General features: G+C 41.5%; 3 protein-coding genes across 3 annotated transcripts; all 3 read right to left on the reverse strand.

The window, feature by feature from the left end:
• Positions 1-1075: 1075 nt before the first annotated feature.
• On the reverse strand, positions 1076-9462 carry LOC134066381 (von Willebrand factor A domain-containing protein 7-like). Its single transcript, XM_062521709.1, has 16 exons — positions 9374-9462; positions 7404-7606; positions 6097-6369; positions 5827-5920; positions 5548-5676; positions 4968-5154; positions 4624-4796; positions 4026-4144; positions 3782-3898; positions 3512-3670; positions 3291-3423; positions 2977-3129; positions 2779-2871; positions 2232-2500; positions 1719-2015; positions 1076-1570 (listed from the first exon to the last, which is right to left on the reverse strand). The coding sequence occupies exons 2-16, from the start codon at positions 7596-7598 to the stop codon at positions 1193-1195; spliced, it is 2769 nt and encodes a 922-aa protein (XP_062377693.1). The 5' UTR covers positions 7599-7606; positions 9374-9462; the 3' UTR covers positions 1076-1192.
• A 1347-nt stretch (positions 9463-10809) lies between these two features.
• LOC134101471 (uncharacterized) lies at positions 10810-13486 on the reverse strand. Its single transcript, XM_062555188.1, has 5 exons — positions 13472-13486; positions 12983-13075; positions 12604-12875; positions 12163-12453; positions 10810-11510 (listed from the first exon to the last, which is right to left on the reverse strand). The coding sequence occupies exons 3-5, from the start codon at positions 12727-12729 to the stop codon at positions 11154-11156; spliced, it is 774 nt and encodes a 257-aa protein (XP_062411172.1). The 5' UTR covers positions 12730-12875; positions 12983-13075; positions 13472-13486; the 3' UTR covers positions 10810-11153.
• A 724-nt stretch (positions 13487-14210) lies between these two features.
• LOC134098488 (uncharacterized) lies at positions 14211-19598 on the reverse strand. The gene is made up of 9 exons (XM_062551542.1): positions 19421-19598; positions 18462-18581; positions 16864-17023; positions 16152-16324; positions 15868-15980; positions 15575-15691; positions 15033-15449; positions 14484-14616; positions 14211-14386 (listed from the first exon to the last, which is right to left on the reverse strand). Exons 1-9 carry the CDS (start codon positions 19596-19598, stop codon positions 14211-14213), a joined length of 1587 nt encoding a protein of 528 aa, XP_062407526.1.
• Positions 19599-20807: the final 1209 nt, after the last annotated feature.

Genomic DNA, 20807 nt, shown 5'->3' on the forward strand with positions numbered 1-20807 from the left:
TTATTCTTTGAAGACAAAATTATTAAAATGTTTCATTGTGATCAACTATATAAATTAGGCAATTAATCATGATTGAAAAAATAATAATAGTTTGATAGCCCAAACACAATTGTAGTATAATGAATTATTGGTAAGCAACAATTGTTATGCTAATCACAATACCATAGGGCCACCATACTAATGCCTCTATGGTAGCCAATCCTTAATGGTAGATATCTCAATAAACCACAATGACACCAACAGATGGCAAGTTGTTGGGTGGGTTTGAATGCGCTTCCTTGTAGCATCCCTTTCTACATTCTACATTCCACATTCCACAGTGGGGAAAAGTTGAACAACCATTCTATTTCCTTATGCTGCATAGCTGCATACTGGAGGTTGAAAATATTTAGGCACCTCAAGTTTCTCACATACTGAAACTTCAAGATAATAGGCTCTGCACGTATGGCTCGTTTGTTTCTGGTGGTGCCAGATGTGTTTGACCAATGAAGACACTCTAGCATTAATTATGATGGACATCGTATTTCTGTGAAGACATGTTGTTTCAGCAGAAATGGATTTAGTCTATTTAAAATAAAAACATGCTGGGTCACTATTTTAAGCAATTTATTTCTGATTTTTTAGTGTACAGACTTGCATTTTCCATGTTCAAAAGTTTGGACCAATGTATTTTGTGTGAAACATGATGAAATACAGTAGCCTGGTTAAAACTATTGGATCTGCCCAGAGCCACTCTGGATCCGTCATAACCAGTGACGTGACGCATGTCATACTATGTCATGTTAAGCGCACAACCTCAACGTCATAATTCTCAGCTACTCCCTCTGTTCGTTGATTGGAACTGTGCATTCTTGGCTTGAGAAAAACCTGCGAATATACCGCAGACCCAGACGACGTACTGAAGGGAAATGAAAATTGAGCGAAGGTACATAGGAGGGCGGAGCCAGGCTAGAAATACAATGCTAATAATACATCACAATAATTACTTTATCATATGAGATTCCACATGATGCAAACCAATCTGCATTATATTAAATCACCATAACCCCCCCCCCATATTATGCAGAATACCAGGTTCTTTATAGTATTTTAATGTATTAATTTATTTATCAACAACCTTGGCTACAAAGTATTTTAAAATACTAAAGTTACTAAATAACACAACATGACACCATTTTACTATCCCTGGATGTTAGCGACTCAAAGTTCTGTATAACACAAGGCCGGCCATGCTGACCCAGAGGGACAGAGGTGGGAACCGGAGCTGCACTCCACCCGACCTGATGGTGCAGGAGCCCACGTTCCCCACGGCGTCCACCACCACCAGCCTCACCTCCTCGGTGCAGCAGGGGGCGCTAAAGAAGGCCAGGGTGACGTTGAAGCCCTCCGGCCCGGGCTGTGTGCTAGTGGTGAGGTTCCCGAGAATTTCTGAGGCGGTGATGCGATCGATGCCGGTGCCGTTGCCATCGTTCAGACTGGCAGTGAAATTCCACGTCTGCAGAGTGCAGTTGTCATTGCAGTTGCTGTTCACGCTATCCACCTGACATACTGGTGCTGTGATGTCTGCCACCTTTGGGAGATGAACCAGCAGTGATGGTTAGCTGAGTATATGACAGAGGTCTAGTTATAGAGAGTATTATAGGGATTACTGACTAGATACAGTTTATGATGTATGGGTTAAGTTTAGGGTTAGTTAAGGGAAAAAAAACAAGTTTTACATCGTCAATGACTGTCAGGCGCAGCACGACATAGTTGGAGTCTGAGCCTCCAGGAGCCTCGGCGTCGATGGTCAGTGTGACGTCGGTGCCTGAGGGGGTGTCTGACGGAGCTGTTAGGGTCACATTGCCCTCAGTACGACCTCCAGCCTCCAGGGTCACACTGCTGGGGAAAGACGAGCTGAGGCCGCGGCTGTTCCTCGCTTGGATGGTGACGTTTCCGCCGGTGCTGTTGGTTGTTGTCATGGTGAACGGGATGGTGAGGTTTGTTCCAGGCTTCCAATTTAGATTCCCTTGAGCCTTCAGAGAGAACAGGTAAACCTTACATTACAGTGTTAAACCATGTGACAACAATCACAAAGTACTGCTTGACGTCACAAATTATTTATCTGATAAAGGCTGGTACAAAGAGCAAAAAGTGACCATATATCACATGTTGACTGTAACTTCTGAAGTAAGTTATTTTGTGCACAGAACTAGCATAATTAAACTACACAAAAAAGTGAAGCAACTGACCTTGATAGAAATTGCGGAGGCTTTGAGTTGGTTGGAGGATTGTCTCTGGAAGACATTATTAGAGGATGTTGACGATTCGTTTGTTCCCCTTAACTGTACATAGAAACTTCCCGCTGGGACTCTCGTCGTGGTCACCAGATAACCTCCACTGTCTGTCTCCTCAACGGTGCCTTTAACCTCATCAGAGCCTGCCACTTGCACCAGAGCCACATCAGTGAGTTTAATGGAGGAACCCCCTGTTAAGGTGATTGACAAAGAGACATTTCCACCTGGGGGATGACAGAGAGGAAAGAGAGTGAAAGAGAGAACAGGAGCTGCACTCGACATACTGTATGCAAAGCGGTACCATGCAGCAGTTTCAGTTTTACTAAAATTTAGCTTGTGAAAGTCTCCTTTTCAGTATATTAATCAGTATTCTTGACATCTTTGACAATATCAGAGCTACTGACAGAGTCCATCTTATTACATGATATGGGATAAGTAACCTTCAAATAATGTATGTGGTATAGATTGTAAATGTATGAATATCCCAAACAAGCCTTCATACTTGCTGGGGGTCGGCTCTCCAGAGTGGTAAACCCTGGCAGAGGACTCTGAAAAACTTCCACAACGTCGTAAAGAAAGTCTATAGCACTCTCACCTGAGAAATTGACATAGACAAAAAGTCATAATGAATAAAAAGATAGATCTTCTTAGAAAAATTTACAAAATAAATATATTACTGTTTTTCCCCCCTTCATTTTACCAGTAACCGTGATTGTGTATGGTTGCAAAGAGTTCATATTAATTCTCCACTGTCCCCTCTCAGGTGGGGAGTTAAGCAGCACAAATATAAAGTTCCCTTCTGTCTGGATTGTTCCTAAGGAGCCACTTGAGGTTCCGCTGCTTTGTGATGCACCTGAGATGAGTGGAAATGGTCATATTAAATTACTGTAAATCAGTAAAGGGATTGATAGGAAATAGGAATATAATCATATCTTATATAGCCATACAACTGGTCCCTAAGGACGGCTTATTTAAACTTAAAGTATGTTTTGAGTGTGAGTGTCATGCAGTCACCTGAGGCACTAATGATGGTGAATGCTGGCGAGTTTCCTGTGATGTACATGGTCAGGTTTTTAACAGAGTCATCAACAGTAAATGAGAAAGTCTCAGTAGTTCCTGGGTCCCTGACAGCCTGGAGTATTGTTGCCTGAAAGACAAGGACAGGTTAATTTTTCTAAGTAGGGCATTCTGACATTGTTAAGCTCACGCTTCAATGGAAAGTCAGGCATCAGTACCAGGGCAGGGCGGATGGAATTAGAGATGATGGTGACAGCTCCTGGGAACTGCTCCTCAGTGATCACTATGGCCTGTCCACCTGAGGCTTCAGTCAGAGACTGGTAAAGCTCATTTGACCGCTGACTGCTCCTCCCGACAGTTGTTAGGAAAAAGTTAACCTGCAAAAGCGGATTTGAAAAATAAATAAATAAATACATAAATAAAGATTATATGGGAGTATTGAGTGATGGTGGGTGAACATCTGTCCCATGTGTAATCTGGTCATTTACCACAGTCTGAGTGGTCTCAATGAGAGCAAGCACTGTACTCTCTAGCTGAGCATCTGTAGGTGGCGCATCAGTGAAAACAAAGATCTGAGAGGATGGAGGCGCTTCACTGAGGGCCATCTGAGGAAGAGAGTTAGATATACATATTATAATAGATAGATAGATACAGTAGATTGATTGATTGATTGATTGATAAACATCAAATGTATGGATGAGTGGTGAGAGTCTGTGACTCTTATAACAGTACCCAAAGTGCTTCCAAGCTTGGTCCAGGCTCAGGGCTATTCCCTCCTCCACTTGCCGAAAGGAGATTGAGTTGTGACAGGAAGATGTCTGCATCTGTTGTCCTCAGGAGTGGCCCTAACCCTTAATATGAAATAACACATGGGGCTTTTCAGATGGATTCCAAACATTGTTCCTGAGGATATTTTTCACTATAGAAGTAAACGTATGCCATATCACCAGCTGGTTTTGCTACAATATCTGGGCTTTTATGCCTTTAATCAGGCAGGACAGTGAAGAGAGTGACAGAAAACAAGTGGAAGAGAGAGATGGAGTGGAATCTGGAAATTACCTATTTTGTAGTCGAACTGACCTAACATTTCTTTTAGACCTCTGAATTACCTTAAAGGACCCAAAGCCATCTTTGCCCAAGAGATGTGGGTACCATCTTTGCCCATATAACGAGATCTGAAGCAACTTTAGGTCCTTTATGTAGGCAATTATCAGAGGTCTATAAACTCATCTCATAAAAATGTGACTGAATCTCATGCATTGGACGTAAAAATCTACAATATGTAGCCAAAACCGATGGTTAAGCCAATCAATGCAGCGCAGAACCTCACCAGTGCTACTGAAGGAGATTAAGATGAAGACAGGTGGTAGGTTGGAAACGTTGATGATTGAGGAAGTCGCCGTCTTTAGCTCAGCCAACACATTGGCCATGCTGGCAGAAGTGTCCACCACAAAACAAAGAGCAGAGGAGGAGGAGGAAGATGACCGACTGATCCCCAGCAACCTAGCAAGCAGACATAATGTATGTCAGCCAACTACAGTATGTACAAGTGTTTAAAATGGAATGTATATGGAGATCCTCTGTGACCCCTGCAAATTCTAGCAGAAATATTATTGATAAAGTCACGCATGAGGAATCTATTGCAGTCAGTTCTATAACTGTAATATGGCCCACCGTAGGAAGTCGGCATCCCCTGCAGCTTCTCTGATGTCCAGGAGGAGCTCAGCGGTAGCGGCGATGGCCGTCTGTGCAGCTTGTGTGTGCAAGAAGCCGTGCTCTGAGTCCACAGCGTCCTTATTGATGCCACCCCGTGGATCACTGTCACTGGTCTGGTCAACAGCTCCTCCATGGCTGCACTTGCCTTTACGACAAAGTTAGACAGATAGATAGATAGATAGATAATTATATTTTTTGTCTGCATTTGACCCATCCATGGTTGAACAGGCACACACACACAGAAAGAGCAGTGAACACACAGTGAGATGCAGTGGGTGGTCATTTCTGCAGCGTCTAGGGAGCAGTTTGGGGTTAAGTGCTACACTCTTGGGGCATGAACACGGGGGCTCACGTACAGTACATGCCCCCCAAGATGTAGCGCTGAAGCTGCCTTGCTGCTTTAGCTGCTGGAACTCAAGGGAGGTAAAACCAATTGTTTTCAGGGGTTTTTTTGTGACAACAGTAGGCTACTTGGTGACCTCATGAAACATCTATGAGATCTGTGAAAAATCGCTGGATTTGGTTTAACAGAAGTTACCGTCTGGTTTGGAGGATGACAACAGATTGAAGTATCCTGAAGTTAGCTTCTTCTCTGTGATGATATTCTCCAAGATATTGTTTTCACAGTTATCACCCACGCAGTTCCTGCATGTTGGTGTATTGCTGTCTGACAGAAAAAAAACACAAAAAAGCTTTCAATTTAAACATCATACAAAAGTATGCATATTTAACATTATGCTCTTCTCTATTCACTCACACAGACTCATGTTAACTGTGTTATTATGATATCCTCGTGTATGGTCATTGGTCACTGTACCTGCAATGTTGTCAATGTTGAGGTCTGCTCTGAGTAGATTGGAGAAGGCAAACAGGTTTCCCAGCTCTATCCAGTTGCTGTGACTGTAGAAATCCTGAAATTACGTGTTCATATATTTTAATATCTTATTTGATATTTCTTGATATCTTAATTGACTCAGACATGAAAATAAAACATGCATCTTGGTCTAGATATCTCTGTATGATGAGCATACGTGTCGCGATTATACAAACAGCAACTTAATGGCAGTCATTCATCTCAACAAGTCACCTGTAAAGTGTGTAAAATTTCTCCCACAGTAAGTTGTGCTGATATGAAGTTCCCTTGCTTTATGCTGGCTTTAATGGTTGCCAACCCCCTTGTGATGAGACCCTTTCCAAGGATGAAGCTCTCATCATCGAAGTGATACTCTTCACTAAAGAGACGCTCGATATCAACCGCAGCATTTCTGCTGCTGATGACTCTAATGGCTATCTGGAAGGTCCTCACTGAGTCGGTGAAAAGGCAGGCCTCTGCTAGAGAGTCCACTGTCAGTTGATCTGGCTGTAAAAACAAATCACAGATGACAAAGGAATACAATAAAATGTGCCTCTGAATTGTGTAATCTAATCTATTTTTTTTTCAGGCAATGTTATAACAGCAATAGCTGTGAACCATATTCACTTGCATTAGACAACACCTTGAATTTCTGCCCTGCCAAAACTTTATTTAGCGCAAAGTTTACAGACATTAAAGGCGTGGCCTGTCCATAATCAATAATTGAATGGTTTGATTTTGTGATCAAATGCTGGGCGCAAAAGGGTTGCTCTTATTTTCTTAATCAGTCATGGGTGTGTTTTGGGTGTAACATTCTTTAATCCAATGAAAATTATATCTGTTGTAACTTGTTCCCTTCAATAGCAAGCAGTGCAACTTCAAACAGTGCATTGGTATTTTGATAGTCAGTGGCGCATTTGAAGGAATCTGCTTGCATGTGAGATGTATTCCACTAAACCTTCCTTTATTAAAGCAGAATATAGCCTACATGCATCTGCACTCGTCGAATGTGAGGATGAGTGTGGCTTTGATTTACAACATGTATTTTTTAACAAAATTTTAACATTTTGAGAAACGTTTGTTTACTGTTTACAAGGTGTTCCAAGATTATGCGATGGACGGAGAGAAATGCAGAATCATGATTCATTTTCTTCATAGTAGGCTACATGCAGTAGTGTGCTGCAGTCATATTACTAAAAATGAAACTGAAACTGCATTGAGCTGAAAATGAAACTGAAAATGTATTTGTGACACATGTAGCCTACGGGTGAATTGAAAATGGATTTATGATTTTATGCCATGAAGACCATGTTTGTCCTGATAAACTGGTATCAGTATTGCACACAGTGTTAAGCTAAGCTGTCTATCTGAACATTGTATAGATATCCTGGAAACTACACCATCACTGCACTACTCTGTGTGCTCTTGGGAACATGTTCAATGTCACCTTAAAGTTTAACGCTCTATTGCAGTAACTTGCGATGACTGACATTCCTGCAATGATTTTGTACCGATATCTGAAAAAAATAAGTTTTCTTTACCAGCAAGGCAAAATTTCCCCCTTCTTGCTCTACCAGTGTTTTGCAGACGTTAGCTGTGGCGTTCAGTATGCCTGCCTCTGTGATCTGACCATGGGTCAGAGAGCTACTGGAGATCAGTGTGAAGGCCTGCAGGGTCCCACTTTGCATTGAGAGGAGGATGGCAAGGGTGATGATATGTAGTGAGGAGGTATCCATCTTCAAGACTGTGAAGGGAAAGTGTTTCCATGTTTTCAGCTGAGGTAAGAGTTACAAAACCGTGCTAATATGAATGTGTGCCCTAAACTTTTTGTGTCCTAAATCTTTTTCAGTAAATATATTTTCCTACCCAAAGATTTTTTTTTAATTCGCTTGGCTTGATAGACCAAAAGGTCCCTAGAATAAAAAAAATAAACTCTTCAAAAACCCAAGGAGTTGGGTGGTCTTTGCTGTACTGTTGCTGCATTGATAGTCAACCCCCACCATGGATACAGTATGAGCAAGATTCAGGTGGTTCCTTATCTCTAATGTTCCTTTTGTGCTTATCACCATCTGCGTAATGAAATAGTATGATTGTTAAAAATTGCCTCAGGATCTGGACTCAATGTACAGCAGACTATACCTGTGCTTAATTTGTAAAGTGTGAGGTGCCGGATCTGGCAACTCAAGACCAAGGTTGGAGGCAGCAGAACAAGCCCTCCTCCTGTCCAGTGCAGTTCTGACTATGTCCTTTTGCAATCCATGACCTCACGTATGGTTGAACAGGGTAAACGGCGGGCTGACGAGGCATTTAGGTGATTCATTTTTCATACAGGAGGTGCTGGAACATGTTCCAGTGTGTTCCGGCTCAAATTAAGCCCTGTGTTAACCCCTGTACACTCTAACCCTCTACCCACTTCCTCTGTGATTGACAAGGCTCTCTGACAAACCTACTTTGGACAGTTCACTCTAGTTTTTATTCGCAGTCACCTCCCTGGCTTCCCTGCAATCCCTCCCCCTACCCTTATAGACACTATCCTCAAAACTAATCCTTGCCTCTGAGAGAGAGTGGAATAGAGCATTTTGTCTAATATGTGGTTTAGTGTTCTGCATTATGTCCAATATTCCAATGTCACTAAAAGTATGCTCCTGTGTTATGACCTTGATATCCTATTGTTCCTAAACATGGAAGGCGCCAGGGTTGATATCACTTATTCTTGTCTGTTTCGCATCAACAGCCATTGTTTAGAGTAGACTGGATGTCTCCTGATTTTGCCACTGTTACTGTATGATAATCTATATTTTGGTGTTGAGTACTTAAACCCCAACTATTTCCTTGTCTAGTTGAGCAGCTGATGGATCTTTAGAGTGAAGTCATGCTGTCTCTCCCTTGATGTGTGCATCATTGTAAATAAAACTCTTTTCCTGATTTTTCCTACCATTGGTCTGACTGGGTCTTCATTCATCTTTGGTATCAAAATTACCATCACCTCAAAGGTACCATTTCAACACTTTACAACACCCTTCTCTCTCATCAGTCCTCATCATCTGATGCTCTACGCGGAGCTGATGGGTTGGGTGCATTTTATATCCTCACCTTTGTTAGTAGTGCCTCACTCTGCAAAATTCATTTTTGTATTTCTTTCTCTTCTTATTTGAGAGGATTTGTTTTCATGTTTGTCTATTGAACATTTTACAAATACAACATACCAAAAAACCAACTGATTACAACACCAAAATGGGGGTAAAATGTATACAAGCATGTTTGTCAACCAGTTCTACAATGTCAACAATAGTAAAGATACCAATAACTGATTATATACGATATGTTGCAACCTTCATTCATTTGGCTGTCACTTTCATCCAAAGTGACTCACATATGTCAAAGGTCAGTTTCCCCAGACCAACTTGAGTTCAGGTGCCTTGCTTAGGGGCACAGCTTTTCTGGCCACTATGCTACCATCGCCCCTAACCACGTAACAACCATTAATATTATAAAACACCTCATACTCTACCTCTGTATGTCTCTGGCACCTTCAATCCATTCCGACCTCTTCACAATGTTGTCACTGAGAGTAGGACAGTTCACCTCTTACACACTGACACCACGCAATGTGGGCAGGGCACATGTGCTGAAACCTCAAGCACGGTTGGTCTGAGGCAGGAGGGCTGCTCACCTGGACGGATCACATTTTTTCTTTTCCATATATTTGAATACCAGATAGACCTTGTGATTCTTTTCAGAAGGCGTCTAATCTGGCTGCTTCTATACACACTCTCTTTAGTCATCCTGTTGATCTTAAGACATACACAGACATTATGCATCTGAAGACAGTTAGGAAGCAATAGTATCATAACACAATATGACTTTATATCAATGAAAGTTATTGTTGTTTGTATTATGATAGTGACGAATGCTATTACATGCTAATGCTATTGTAACTCGCTTTGGGTTGCACTCTGTGCACATTAAATGCGCTATATATAAATTTACCTACCTACCTACCTACAGTACCTACCTTAAAAAAACTTTGCTATTAAAAAAATGTTGTAACTGGATTGGTCTTCCTAACCAACAGACCTCAGTCTGTAAGGTTCGATAATCACACCTCCTCAACTATCACTCTCAACAACTGCAAACCACAAGGATGTGAGCACACATCCTGCACACCTGTACATGGCTCTAACACCGTTGTCAAGTGACGACACTACAGTGATTGGTCTCATCAGCAACAACGATGAGACAGCCTACAGGGAAGAGGTCCAGCAACATTGTGGTGCACTGACAACAACCTCTCAACACCATTGATGTATACACTTATCCATAACCATGTTCTACTGCTCTACTATTCATCCTGTACATACACTTACTCTTAGTGTTACTGTTTCTGCACTATAATGTTACCACACTGCACGTACCTGTATCTGTCTGTATGGATCATACTAAATATGATCAATGATAGATTTATTCTGTTTTTCTTATAATATGTTTTGTTAATACACTGCACATATATTATTTCGTACCACTATTATCATGTTACTGCTACAGCATACATGGCACAAGTATGCTGTATGCTGTATGCATACTGTATGCTGTTCATGTATTGTTCATATTACATAGGCATATGTATTCTGTTCTTATAAGGTAATCAAGTATCCCATTAGCTGTCGTAGGTAGATTCTGTCTTTAAAATTACGGTAACATCCGTTCTCAGCAGACACACAGAGACAATAATACTTTTCTTCTTTGTTGATGCAGACAGGAATATTTATTTAAATTTCACTGACATTTAACTATTATAGAATACCTATATAAAAATGTGTTGTTTTTTTTGAAAACAAACCAATTTGCAGATAATATCTGATAAAGGAGTTTATCTATGTTTAGATACACTACTAAGATTTTCATGCTATAATGTATAACAGATGAAAAGTTTAGATGAAAAAACATATAATACTTTTTATGCAAATTAACACTCATGCTTTATTAGGAGAAGAATTTTGAACCTTGTGCCAGACCATATTGTCTTAAAGTAAAACCTAAAAAGACAGTGATAGCCTACTATATTGTATCATAATATGCTTGCCACTATATTACAGTAGAGCCAGCAGTACAGCCTTTTAAAATGTGAAATGGTTTAAATCATTTAACCATGCTATTTTGGTATGGTTCCTCTTATGTGATGATTTTGGCTAAGTGGCTGGTTGAGAATCGCAATATTTTTTTCATCATGGCCCGTCATTAAAGCATTGTGTCGTCACCTCTGTGGCAGGTCCAACTCCCACTAAATGTCATCAGAACTTTTGTTTCAGCTGAGCGATGACCTTGCGTAAGAAACAGGGGGGGCTCTTGACCTTGATGGATTTGGAGCAGATGCCCACATTCCCCACCGCATCCACAGCCACCAGTTCCACCTCTTCGGAGCAGCATGAAGCCCTGTAAGAGGCCAGGGTCACGTTCAGTCCGTCTGCACCGGTCACCACGGTGGTGGTGAGGGTGCCGCTGCCCCGGCGGACTGTGATGCTCTCGATACCAGTCCCGTAGCCGTCTGTCAGGTTTGCGGATAGTTGCCAAGTCGACAGGCTGCAGTTGCCTGTGCATTCTGCGCTAACATCAGTCACATGGCAAACCGGAGGGAAGATATCGGTCACCTTGAAAAGAGGAAACACCACAAGGTAAAACTACAGTAAAGATACTGTTCATTACATTTAAGCCTCCTGATTTACAATTTGTCTGCAAAAATACCTAAATTATTGCTAATTTATTCTGACTATCATGAGGCTCCAAGACGTTGTTAACACAGGGTATCTGAACACAGTGATGATAGCAAATAAGCTTCGATCCTTTTCTACAATTTGGGTGTCTTATTTAACTTTACAGCACCCATGTACCCATGGCCATTAGAAATGAATGGATGAGAAAATGGTCAGTGTATGATATTGAGTCCAGGCACATACCTATTGATCAAATGGACTATCTGTGCTGCTGTACATACACACCCTCACAAACCCTCTTTGCTTCTAGCCCCCACTGGAACCTTTCCAATATCTGATAGGATTTCTCCCTTTCTGACTTGCTTGACCTGCAAGCCATAGTCCAATAGAACTTGGGTAGTTGATACAATGATAATATAGGTGTTACTATGGATTTATAACAAGTTGCAGCGGTCATCTTTGAATGGGAACATAACACTAGTAAACATGAAACGAACACAACAGGAGGGTTAAAGAAAAAACATTCAAAACTAGCATTCTAACATACTTTCAAAGCTCTTAAAACTGCTGTAGGTCAAAGCATGTTTACTTCAGAGAAGACTGTCAGGCGCAGCACGACATAGTTGAAGTCTGAGCCTCCAGGAGCCTCGGCCACGATAGTCAGCGTGACGTCGGTGCCTGAGGGGGTGCCTGACGGAGCTGTGAGGGTCACTGTGCCCTCAGCATGACCTCCAGCATCTAGGGTCACACTGCTGGGGAAAGATGAGCTGAACCTGCGGTTATTCCTCGCCTGGATGGTGAAGGCACCGGTGGCATTAGAGTCTATGCTGAAAGGGATGGCGAGAGCAACCCCAGGCTTCAGTGTAGCTGTTGTCTGAGACTGAGAAACAATCACACATTTGATGTCAAATAAAAGAAAAACAACAATGAATGGATATAATGTGCATCCTCGTGTTATTCAATTTCCATCTAAGATATTCAAATTCTTTCATCCATTCATTCCTTCCTTACGACTCTGGGCTCGTCTTACCGAGACGATCAGCCCCGAGGCCCTGAGCTGGGTGGAGGACTGTCTCTGAAAGATCTCCAGTGATGAATTGGAGTTTCCGACGATCACACCCTTCAGCTGAACAGCAAAACTTTCCGCTGGCACCATGTCCACAGAGGCTAAGTAGCCACCCCCTCCTATCTCTTCAAGAGTTGCTGCAACCACTGTTGCCCCGAATTCGGTTACCAGAGCCACCTCAGTCACTCTCAAAGAGTCAGCCTCAGTCACATAGAGCAGCAAGGTGGCATTTGTGTCTGAAAAGAAAAGAGAGTATGACAGCTGAAACACCAGGTTTTTTGTAATATCTTAAATCATGTGTGTTTTCTCTGTCAGACCCTAGAGAGAAATATGAAACTCTTACTGGCTAAAGGCCGACTGTCAAGAACTCCGAACCCAGGATGAGGGTCTTGAAATGTTTCCACAAAGTCAAACAGGAAGGCAATGGCACTCTGTCCTTAAAATACAAAGTCATTCACAAAATTGAAGCTTGTGAAAGTATGACATTCAAAAGCTAATAACAAAGAAACATGTTTGAAAGTTGGGAATAAAAGATTTTATATTAATGGTGCAATGTTCACATACAACTAAACAATAGTTTTTGGAAAATCCCCATGCACAAGCCTCATATGAAACCTCACATGACACACAAGCGTGCGCGCCACACACAGCAATATTGGTCCTTATCAGATCAGCTCAAATGACAGTTTGATGCTCAAGGTTCCTCATGTTCATTCTGAGCTAGGAAAGTCAGACTTTTGCTTTCTTATTCCCCTACTTCATGGAATAATCTTGCACTGTAAAAATGTACTCTTCACCACCCTATAATCAATTTAGATCTGTAATCACAAACCTTCCAACTGCCATGGAAGATGTTGGTCGGAATATTGTGGAAACAACAAATTAGTTTGTCTGTATGTTTCCTGTTTCAACACCGATGTTTGCCTGTCAAACCAGTTAAGGCAGTCATGCAGTTTGACTTTTCCATCAGGACAAATACTTCAGCTTTGCAGCATGCTAAATTAGCAGAACCTCTCTCACCACCTGTGACTTCCTGGAGTCATAATTCATTATGATTCAATTATCATTTGCATGTCAAGTTAAGGCAGTCACAGAGTTTGACGTTTCCATCAGGGCAAATAAAGAATGTGTTTTTCAAGGTGCTAAATTAGCAGTCTCAGTAAATACTTCAGCTTTGCAGCATACTAAATTAGCAGAACCACTCTCACCACCTGTGACTTCCTGGAGTCATAATTCATTAGGATTAGCATTTGCATGTCAAACTAGTTAAGGCAGTCGTGCAGTTTGACGTTTCCATCAGGACAAATAAGAATGTGCTCTTCGGGTGTCAGAATCAGCAGAATCTCAGGTGTCCTCATCTCTCACTGCCTGTGATTTCCTGGTATCATGACTCATTATACTGGTTTCACCGTATTCATTGTGGTTAGGAAATATTGGATTACAGACATGATCGAGGTCTAGCTAATGAGTGATCTAAATTATGCTTAAAATGACTCGACATAAACGCTGAGCTCATGCAGCTCAAGAAATCAAACTAATGAAACTCAGTGATAAAATGAGACTCGTGAAACTCATGATAAAATTGTGGTCTTACCAACAACTTTCACTGTGTAGGGTTGTATGGAAAGTACATTGATGAACCACAATCCCTTTTGGACATGCGTGTTGATGTAGACTGTGTAGAAATTTCCCACCCTATTGATGATACCCAGTGCACCTGTTTCTTCAGTGTCGGTCTGAACGGCACCTTTGAAAACCATTTGAAACTACAGTCAGCACACTAATTCATTTTACTCACGAAACATAGAATGTCTGAGTTAATCGAAAATGTGTGTTCCTCTTACCTGTTGCACTAGTGATGGTAAATGCAAGAGACTGTCCTGTAACATAGATGGTAAGGTTTCTTAACGGGCTATCTACAAAGAAGGATAATTGCTCTGACATTCCTGGGTCCCTCGAAACTTGAAGTAGAGTCACCTGTGATAGAGAGCAAAAGTAAAAAAGAAATTCACCTTTTTGCTCTTGAAACTTGATTCATCAACTTGATTGATGAATATGTATTAAAAGCATTGCCTTGTAAGTCATGTCAGTCACATCAACTAAATTACACTTTTCTTAAGACAGCATTCTCAGTCCATACTAATTATTGCATGACATTTGACTAATTCTGCTGTGGCTGCGACAGCCATACAGCATTTGGGTGCATGTGCCCATGGGGACCCAGGTTCGAGTCCAACCCAGTTCGCTTCCCGATCCCACCCCATCTCTCTCTCCCCTGTCAGTCTCTTTTCTGTCCTATCGCAATAAAGGTGAAAAGCCCCCCAAAATATACTTCAAGTATTTGATATTTGATAATTGATGTTGGCAGCAACATAGATGAAATTCTAACATACCAGAGCAGAGCTGGATGCATCAGTAAGGATGCTTGTGGCCTGAGACAGAAATGCCTTGGTGACCTCTATAGCGAGTCCACCAGATGCCTGGGCCAGGTCCTGGTAGTGCCGGTTCACAGGGTTGGAAATACTCCTGGATAAGTCGGGGTAGTCAAGGTGGTCCTGCCCATCGATAGGTAAATCTTGGTACTGAAATGGCTCTTGCCCATCGATAGGTAAATGTGGGAATTGAAATGGCTCTTGCCCATCGATAGGTAAATCTTGGTATTGAAACGGTTCTTGCCCATCAGTGGATAAATGTGGGTACGGAAACTCCTCTTGCCCACTCGAAGTTAAATCTGGGTATTGAGACTGTTGCTGCCCATTATCACTCCTTCGTCCTAGCATTGCCAAGGAATTGGTCAGCAAGAAATTGACCTCAGGAAGAAAAGAAGAAGCGAACAGAGGAGATCAGTATGTCAGTGTGATGGCTTTGAGGTATACTGGTGGAATTCATGATGGCTGAATGGTGTGCATTTTATGACCTGAGGGCTCATACTCACTGTTGATTTAGACCACTCTATCAGGGCCAGGACTGTATTCTTCAGTGCAATGTCTTTGGCAGAAGCATCCGTAAAAACAAAGATTTCTGAGTGGGAAGGCGTGCCAGTGAAGGCCAGCTATTAGATGCAGAGGGATACAAATATTTAGTGGAATCTGGGAATGTTGACCAACTCAGGACAACTCTACTCCTGCTTTAGTGTTGGACCTCTGTGTTCTCCACAGCATCAGGTTAATCACATCTAATTGTTTTCTTAATTGTTATTATAATGACCAACGTTCTCAGTGCCAATACCTCAAGTGCTGATAGAGACATTTCAGGGTAATCTCCACCTCCAACTGCCGAAAGGTTACCAATGCGACTCTTAAATTCCTCTGCGTCAGTAGTCATAAACAGAGGTCCAAAATCTTGGTAAAGAGTTCAAATAAGAGAGATGGCCAATACACAAATTAGACATAGCCGCAACACCAGCCACTCATGCACACACAGACACACACATCTGAATATCCTATAAGTGTACAAATGTACAAGGATGATTTTGTGTCCCAACTCTGACCATTGCTATAGTATTGTAGTACCTGGGTCATTGAATGGGACCAGAATGTATGTAGGTGGCTCATCAGGAGTCCTCCTCTTGCTGTCAATGATCATGGAGGCAGTCTGACTCACTATACTGATGTCATCACCCATGCTCCCAGTGGTGTCGATCACAAAGCAGAGTGGGGAGTCGGACTGGCCTATCCTCATTAGCCTATGAGACCAGGAAGGGGTGGAGACGGCATGGTGATGCTGAGAATGCAGGAAGTAGCCTGAAATATGTTTTGCCACTTTGCGCTGTGTGCCTGGATATATCCCCCAGGTTAAGCACATACAAGTGTGAAGTGTCTCTATTGTAATTTTGTCTTCTTTAAGTTATAATTGTGCTGCTTCAGAGTATAACTTTGCTTCATAGGAACTTTCTAAAGGGCATGTGCACTTATGTTCTGACTAAATGAGGCCAAAGTTGGGAGATACTGCAAAGTAAATGATTCAGAAAATCACCTGAGTCTGCCAACAAGTTATTTGTCATACTTTAGTTTCGGTTGCTTCACTTCTGAATGAGCATATGCTGTCCATTGTTTTTTCACCATCATTGATGACTGTAGGCCCATACAATTTCTTATGAATATTTCATGACTTTGGGAATGCAGAGACATGACCCATGCAGAGACATGACCCATGGCAGAGATCATGGCAGAGACATGACCCAATTCTACTCTCCAAACAATATGATATAATTTCCTCCCATACCGTAGAAACCCAGTGTCCCCGGCTGCTCCCCGGATGTCCTGTAGCAGGTCTACGGAGGCGGCTGTGGCCACGGCCGCAGCCTCTGTGTGAAGGTGTCCGTGATGGGAATCCAGGCTAACTTTGCTGATTCCACCTTGTGGTTCTTTATGATTACATTTTCCTGTCAAACATCAGAATACTGCACTTAATACATGACCGTAGCCATAGAGTCAACATTGGAAGGACTAAATCTGTGTGTGTGTGTGTGTGTGTGTGTGTGTGTGTGTGTGTGTGTGTGTGTGTGTGTGTGTGTGTGTGTGTGTGTGTGTGTGTGTGTGTGTGTGTGTGTGTGTGTGTGTGTGTGTGTGTGTGTAGGTGTGTGTGTGTGTGTGTGTGTGTGTGTGTGTGTGTGTGTGTGTGCACTCTCAAAAGGATGTGTTAGTAATAACAAATTGATGTGTTTATAGGTAAGGACAACAAAGTTTGTGTTGTGTCCAACACATTGCTTTTGTTATTTGTTACACGATATGTGTTGGAAATAACACAACCTGTGTTGAAAATAGCACAACTTGTGTTGAAAATATAACACAACTTATGTTGTTTTTAACCCATCTCTGTGTCCAGATAGGGACAACACAGTGTCAGTGTGTTGTATACAACACATTCGTTTTAAGAGTGTGTGCAGAGAAGAGTTCCTGCAGAGAACACAATCTGTTTTGCCCTTAATCTTTGCAATCTTGCATGGAGCTATTCACAAAGCTTTTTATGTTACTGAGTAACAATGACATCTTTTGAGTTTTGACTAAAGTTTTTCTCTTAAAATACATGCTTGCAGTGACCAATGTGATTGACTACACTGGTGACAGGTCTCTGCTGAGACGCGTTGCCATGTGGGTGCAAAACATGAGTTTATGAGACCCTGAATATCACATAAGGTATAGGGCCTTATGTAAAACCAATGGGCATGCAGTACAATGGTCCAGTTATACTGAGACTGTGTCTGTCTATCATCATACTACGTTTTGGCAGACTGTAATAATACTTTTTTAGTAAACAAAAAATATAACAAATCAAGGATAAAAGAAATATATTAACACACTGGAATTTAATAAAATATATATCAATATTGTACACAAACAGAAGCCATTTTCATTCTGATTTGACATGGAATGATATCCAATGTGCAATGCTGGAGATCCCTGCACTGATAAAACAGTTTGTGTCTCTGTGAACCTCACAGACAAAAGGAATGCATTCAGAGCACAAAAGCTCAACGATCAGATTTTGTGTTGTTGTTCTTTACAGAAATTCCAACACCCACGGCCAACTGTAAATGTGTGTGGATTAGTATTGACAAGTCAGAGAGTGTCGTCAAGTCAAGTTTATTTATATAGCTCTCTCTTACACAGAGGTCATTCAATGTGCTTCACATAAAGGCCTTGAACAGAGTGCCTTGAAACCTCTCTTTCAACAAAAAGTGTCACATGGACATACATGTGCACTTTTTGTTGAGACACCCATATGGTGTAGTTAGAATATGCATGATAAACTCAGCAGTTTATTTACACTAGAACAGACCAGACAGTCCCTTTGAAAATGAACTTTCAAGCCATTTTTACCTTCTGGTTTACTGGAGCCATAGTATCCAGATGTTAGCATCTGTTCCTGGAGAACACTGTCTAGGATGTTGTTCTCACAATCATAGCCCTCACAGTCCCGGCATGTCGGGGTACTGATATCTGAGAACAGATCAAGTCAACAAATGAGTTCTACCAGCTGTGCTGCACTTACCCAATTATAACACAGACACACAAACATGGTCATACAGTACCAGCAATATTTTCCATTGGTAGGTCAGGCCTTATAAGTTCAGAGAAAGGCAACTTGTTTCCCAATTCGATCCAATTACTGTGACTGTAGAAGTCCTGAAAAGCAAATGTACACATTCACTACATTATAATATACTGTAAGGCTCTGCAGCCTCCGGATGAAGTCTTGTGTGAACTCCTTCCATTATTTGTCCCTCGTTTCTCTATGTTTCTGTCGGTCAGAGACACTTGCCTGTAGGATATGGAGAACTTCTCCTAGTTTCTCTCTTGCGGCTGCAAAGTTGCTCCTCTTAACGCTCGACTTGACCACAGCGATACCATTTGTAATGAGCTTGCGCCCAAGCAGGAATCTCTCATTGTTAAAGTGGTATTCAGCATCAAACGGATGATGGCTATCCACCCGAGCATTTCCTTTCATTATCTCAGTGATGGCTGCTCGGAAGCTGACGGCAGATTTTGAGGATGAACAGGCCTTTACCAAAGCCTCTGCTGACAACGGCCCTGGCTATGATATAAGATAAATGAAATGAATACGTTTGGTAATATTATTCGCTAAATTTAATGGAATAAATAAGCTCTGTAGGACCACGTTTATCTATTTATTCAATTATTTTGTTCAACAGACTTAGATAAATAATTCAACAGGGTAATTTAGGCAGAGCAGTTATAATCTAGGAATTAAAACAAGCATCAATAATAATAATAATAATAATAATAATAATAATAATAATAATACAGTGACTACAAACATCTTACAGGTAGAACGAATTCCTTTCCCGTGTGCTGAGCAAGAGTCCTGCAGGTGTCTGCTGTGGTCTGTAAGATGGCTTCCTCTGTCATCTCCATTCTGGAGAACATGTCGAAGGCCAGAGCTCCTCTCTGTGTGGAGAAGAGAGCGAGGAGCCAGAGGATGCTTCCTGCGACCATGGTGAGTTCTGACAGTGACATCAAAACAGGAAATGTGACTATCTGTTCCTATGCGAGTGATTGAGCTTCTGTTTGAGATAGTTGTTGATGTGCAATATCACATGCAAATGGTTTATCAGACCCAGTTCTAGACACTACAGTTGCACAAACCAACCTGCTTTAACCCACCCTCCACAATCAGCAGTTTCAGCTTATGAAACATTAGCAAAGGCTGGTACATACAGCATCCACACTGGGCCCATGTGGTCCCCAGATAGCAATGGCCAATGGACCACTGTCTGCTCACTTGGTGGCGCACTGGTGTTTTTCAGATTATAGATGTACTGTACAAGTGACTAATGGTAAATATGCTTACTGTATGTATTCCAAAAGGGTGGGATTTCCCAGGCTGAAAATGAGCCATGGCCTTACAGTTAAATATGGTACATGGTACATTTATGTTCATATTAAAACAGAAGACATGTATCATAACTGCTGTTTTCTGCTTTGTTTTAGATTATGCAAATATTCTGATACTGTTCAACGTAAACAGAACAACCATACACTGCTGTTGTTACATTGTGTAAAAAGCAACTTATCAGTAATGAAAAGCAGTCATTATCACACAGTGAAACTACAAGTATCCTAATCTTTCAAAGCCTGTATCTTACCTTAACAATATTTTATGGAGTTATGGTTCATGAAGACTGCAAGGTAACAACAGCACCAAAAACGTTCCTTTTATACTCCTATTTTATGTTGACGCTTCAAAGATATGGGAGGGATCTCATTTGTTTGGAATAAGTGGCTTTTGAAAAGGTTTCATGCTCACGTGTCTCCAGATCATGACATGAAACTGATGATTTAAACTGATGCTGTGCCACTGTTGATCCAATGACCTGAGGGATATGAGTGCCACAGTACGTCTTGGCATTGGTTTGATTTCCACTAGCAGTACCTTTTAAATGCAGATATTTGCATCACATTGACATATGTTGCTCTAACAGATGTGCATTCCTTTATATTTAAATAATTTATATGTACGGAAATACTTTTTGAGCGCCACGGAAGTCAGTATGTTATTACAACTGTCAGAGAGGCATTTGTGTTTTCTAATGAAACATCTATGTAATGGCAATGCCACTCCCACTATTTATACTGTGCCAGAAGGTTGCCTTTGTACAGCTTTCCTACTGTACCAAGATGTTCTCAAAGATAGGCTTACTCTTT

Source organism: Sardina pilchardus, chromosome 2 (assembly GCF_963854185.1).
Source record: "Sardina pilchardus chromosome 2, fSarPil1.1, whole genome shotgun sequence".
In the NCBI taxonomy this organism is placed as follows: Eukaryota; Metazoa; Chordata; class Actinopteri; order Clupeiformes; family Clupeidae; genus Sardina; species Sardina pilchardus.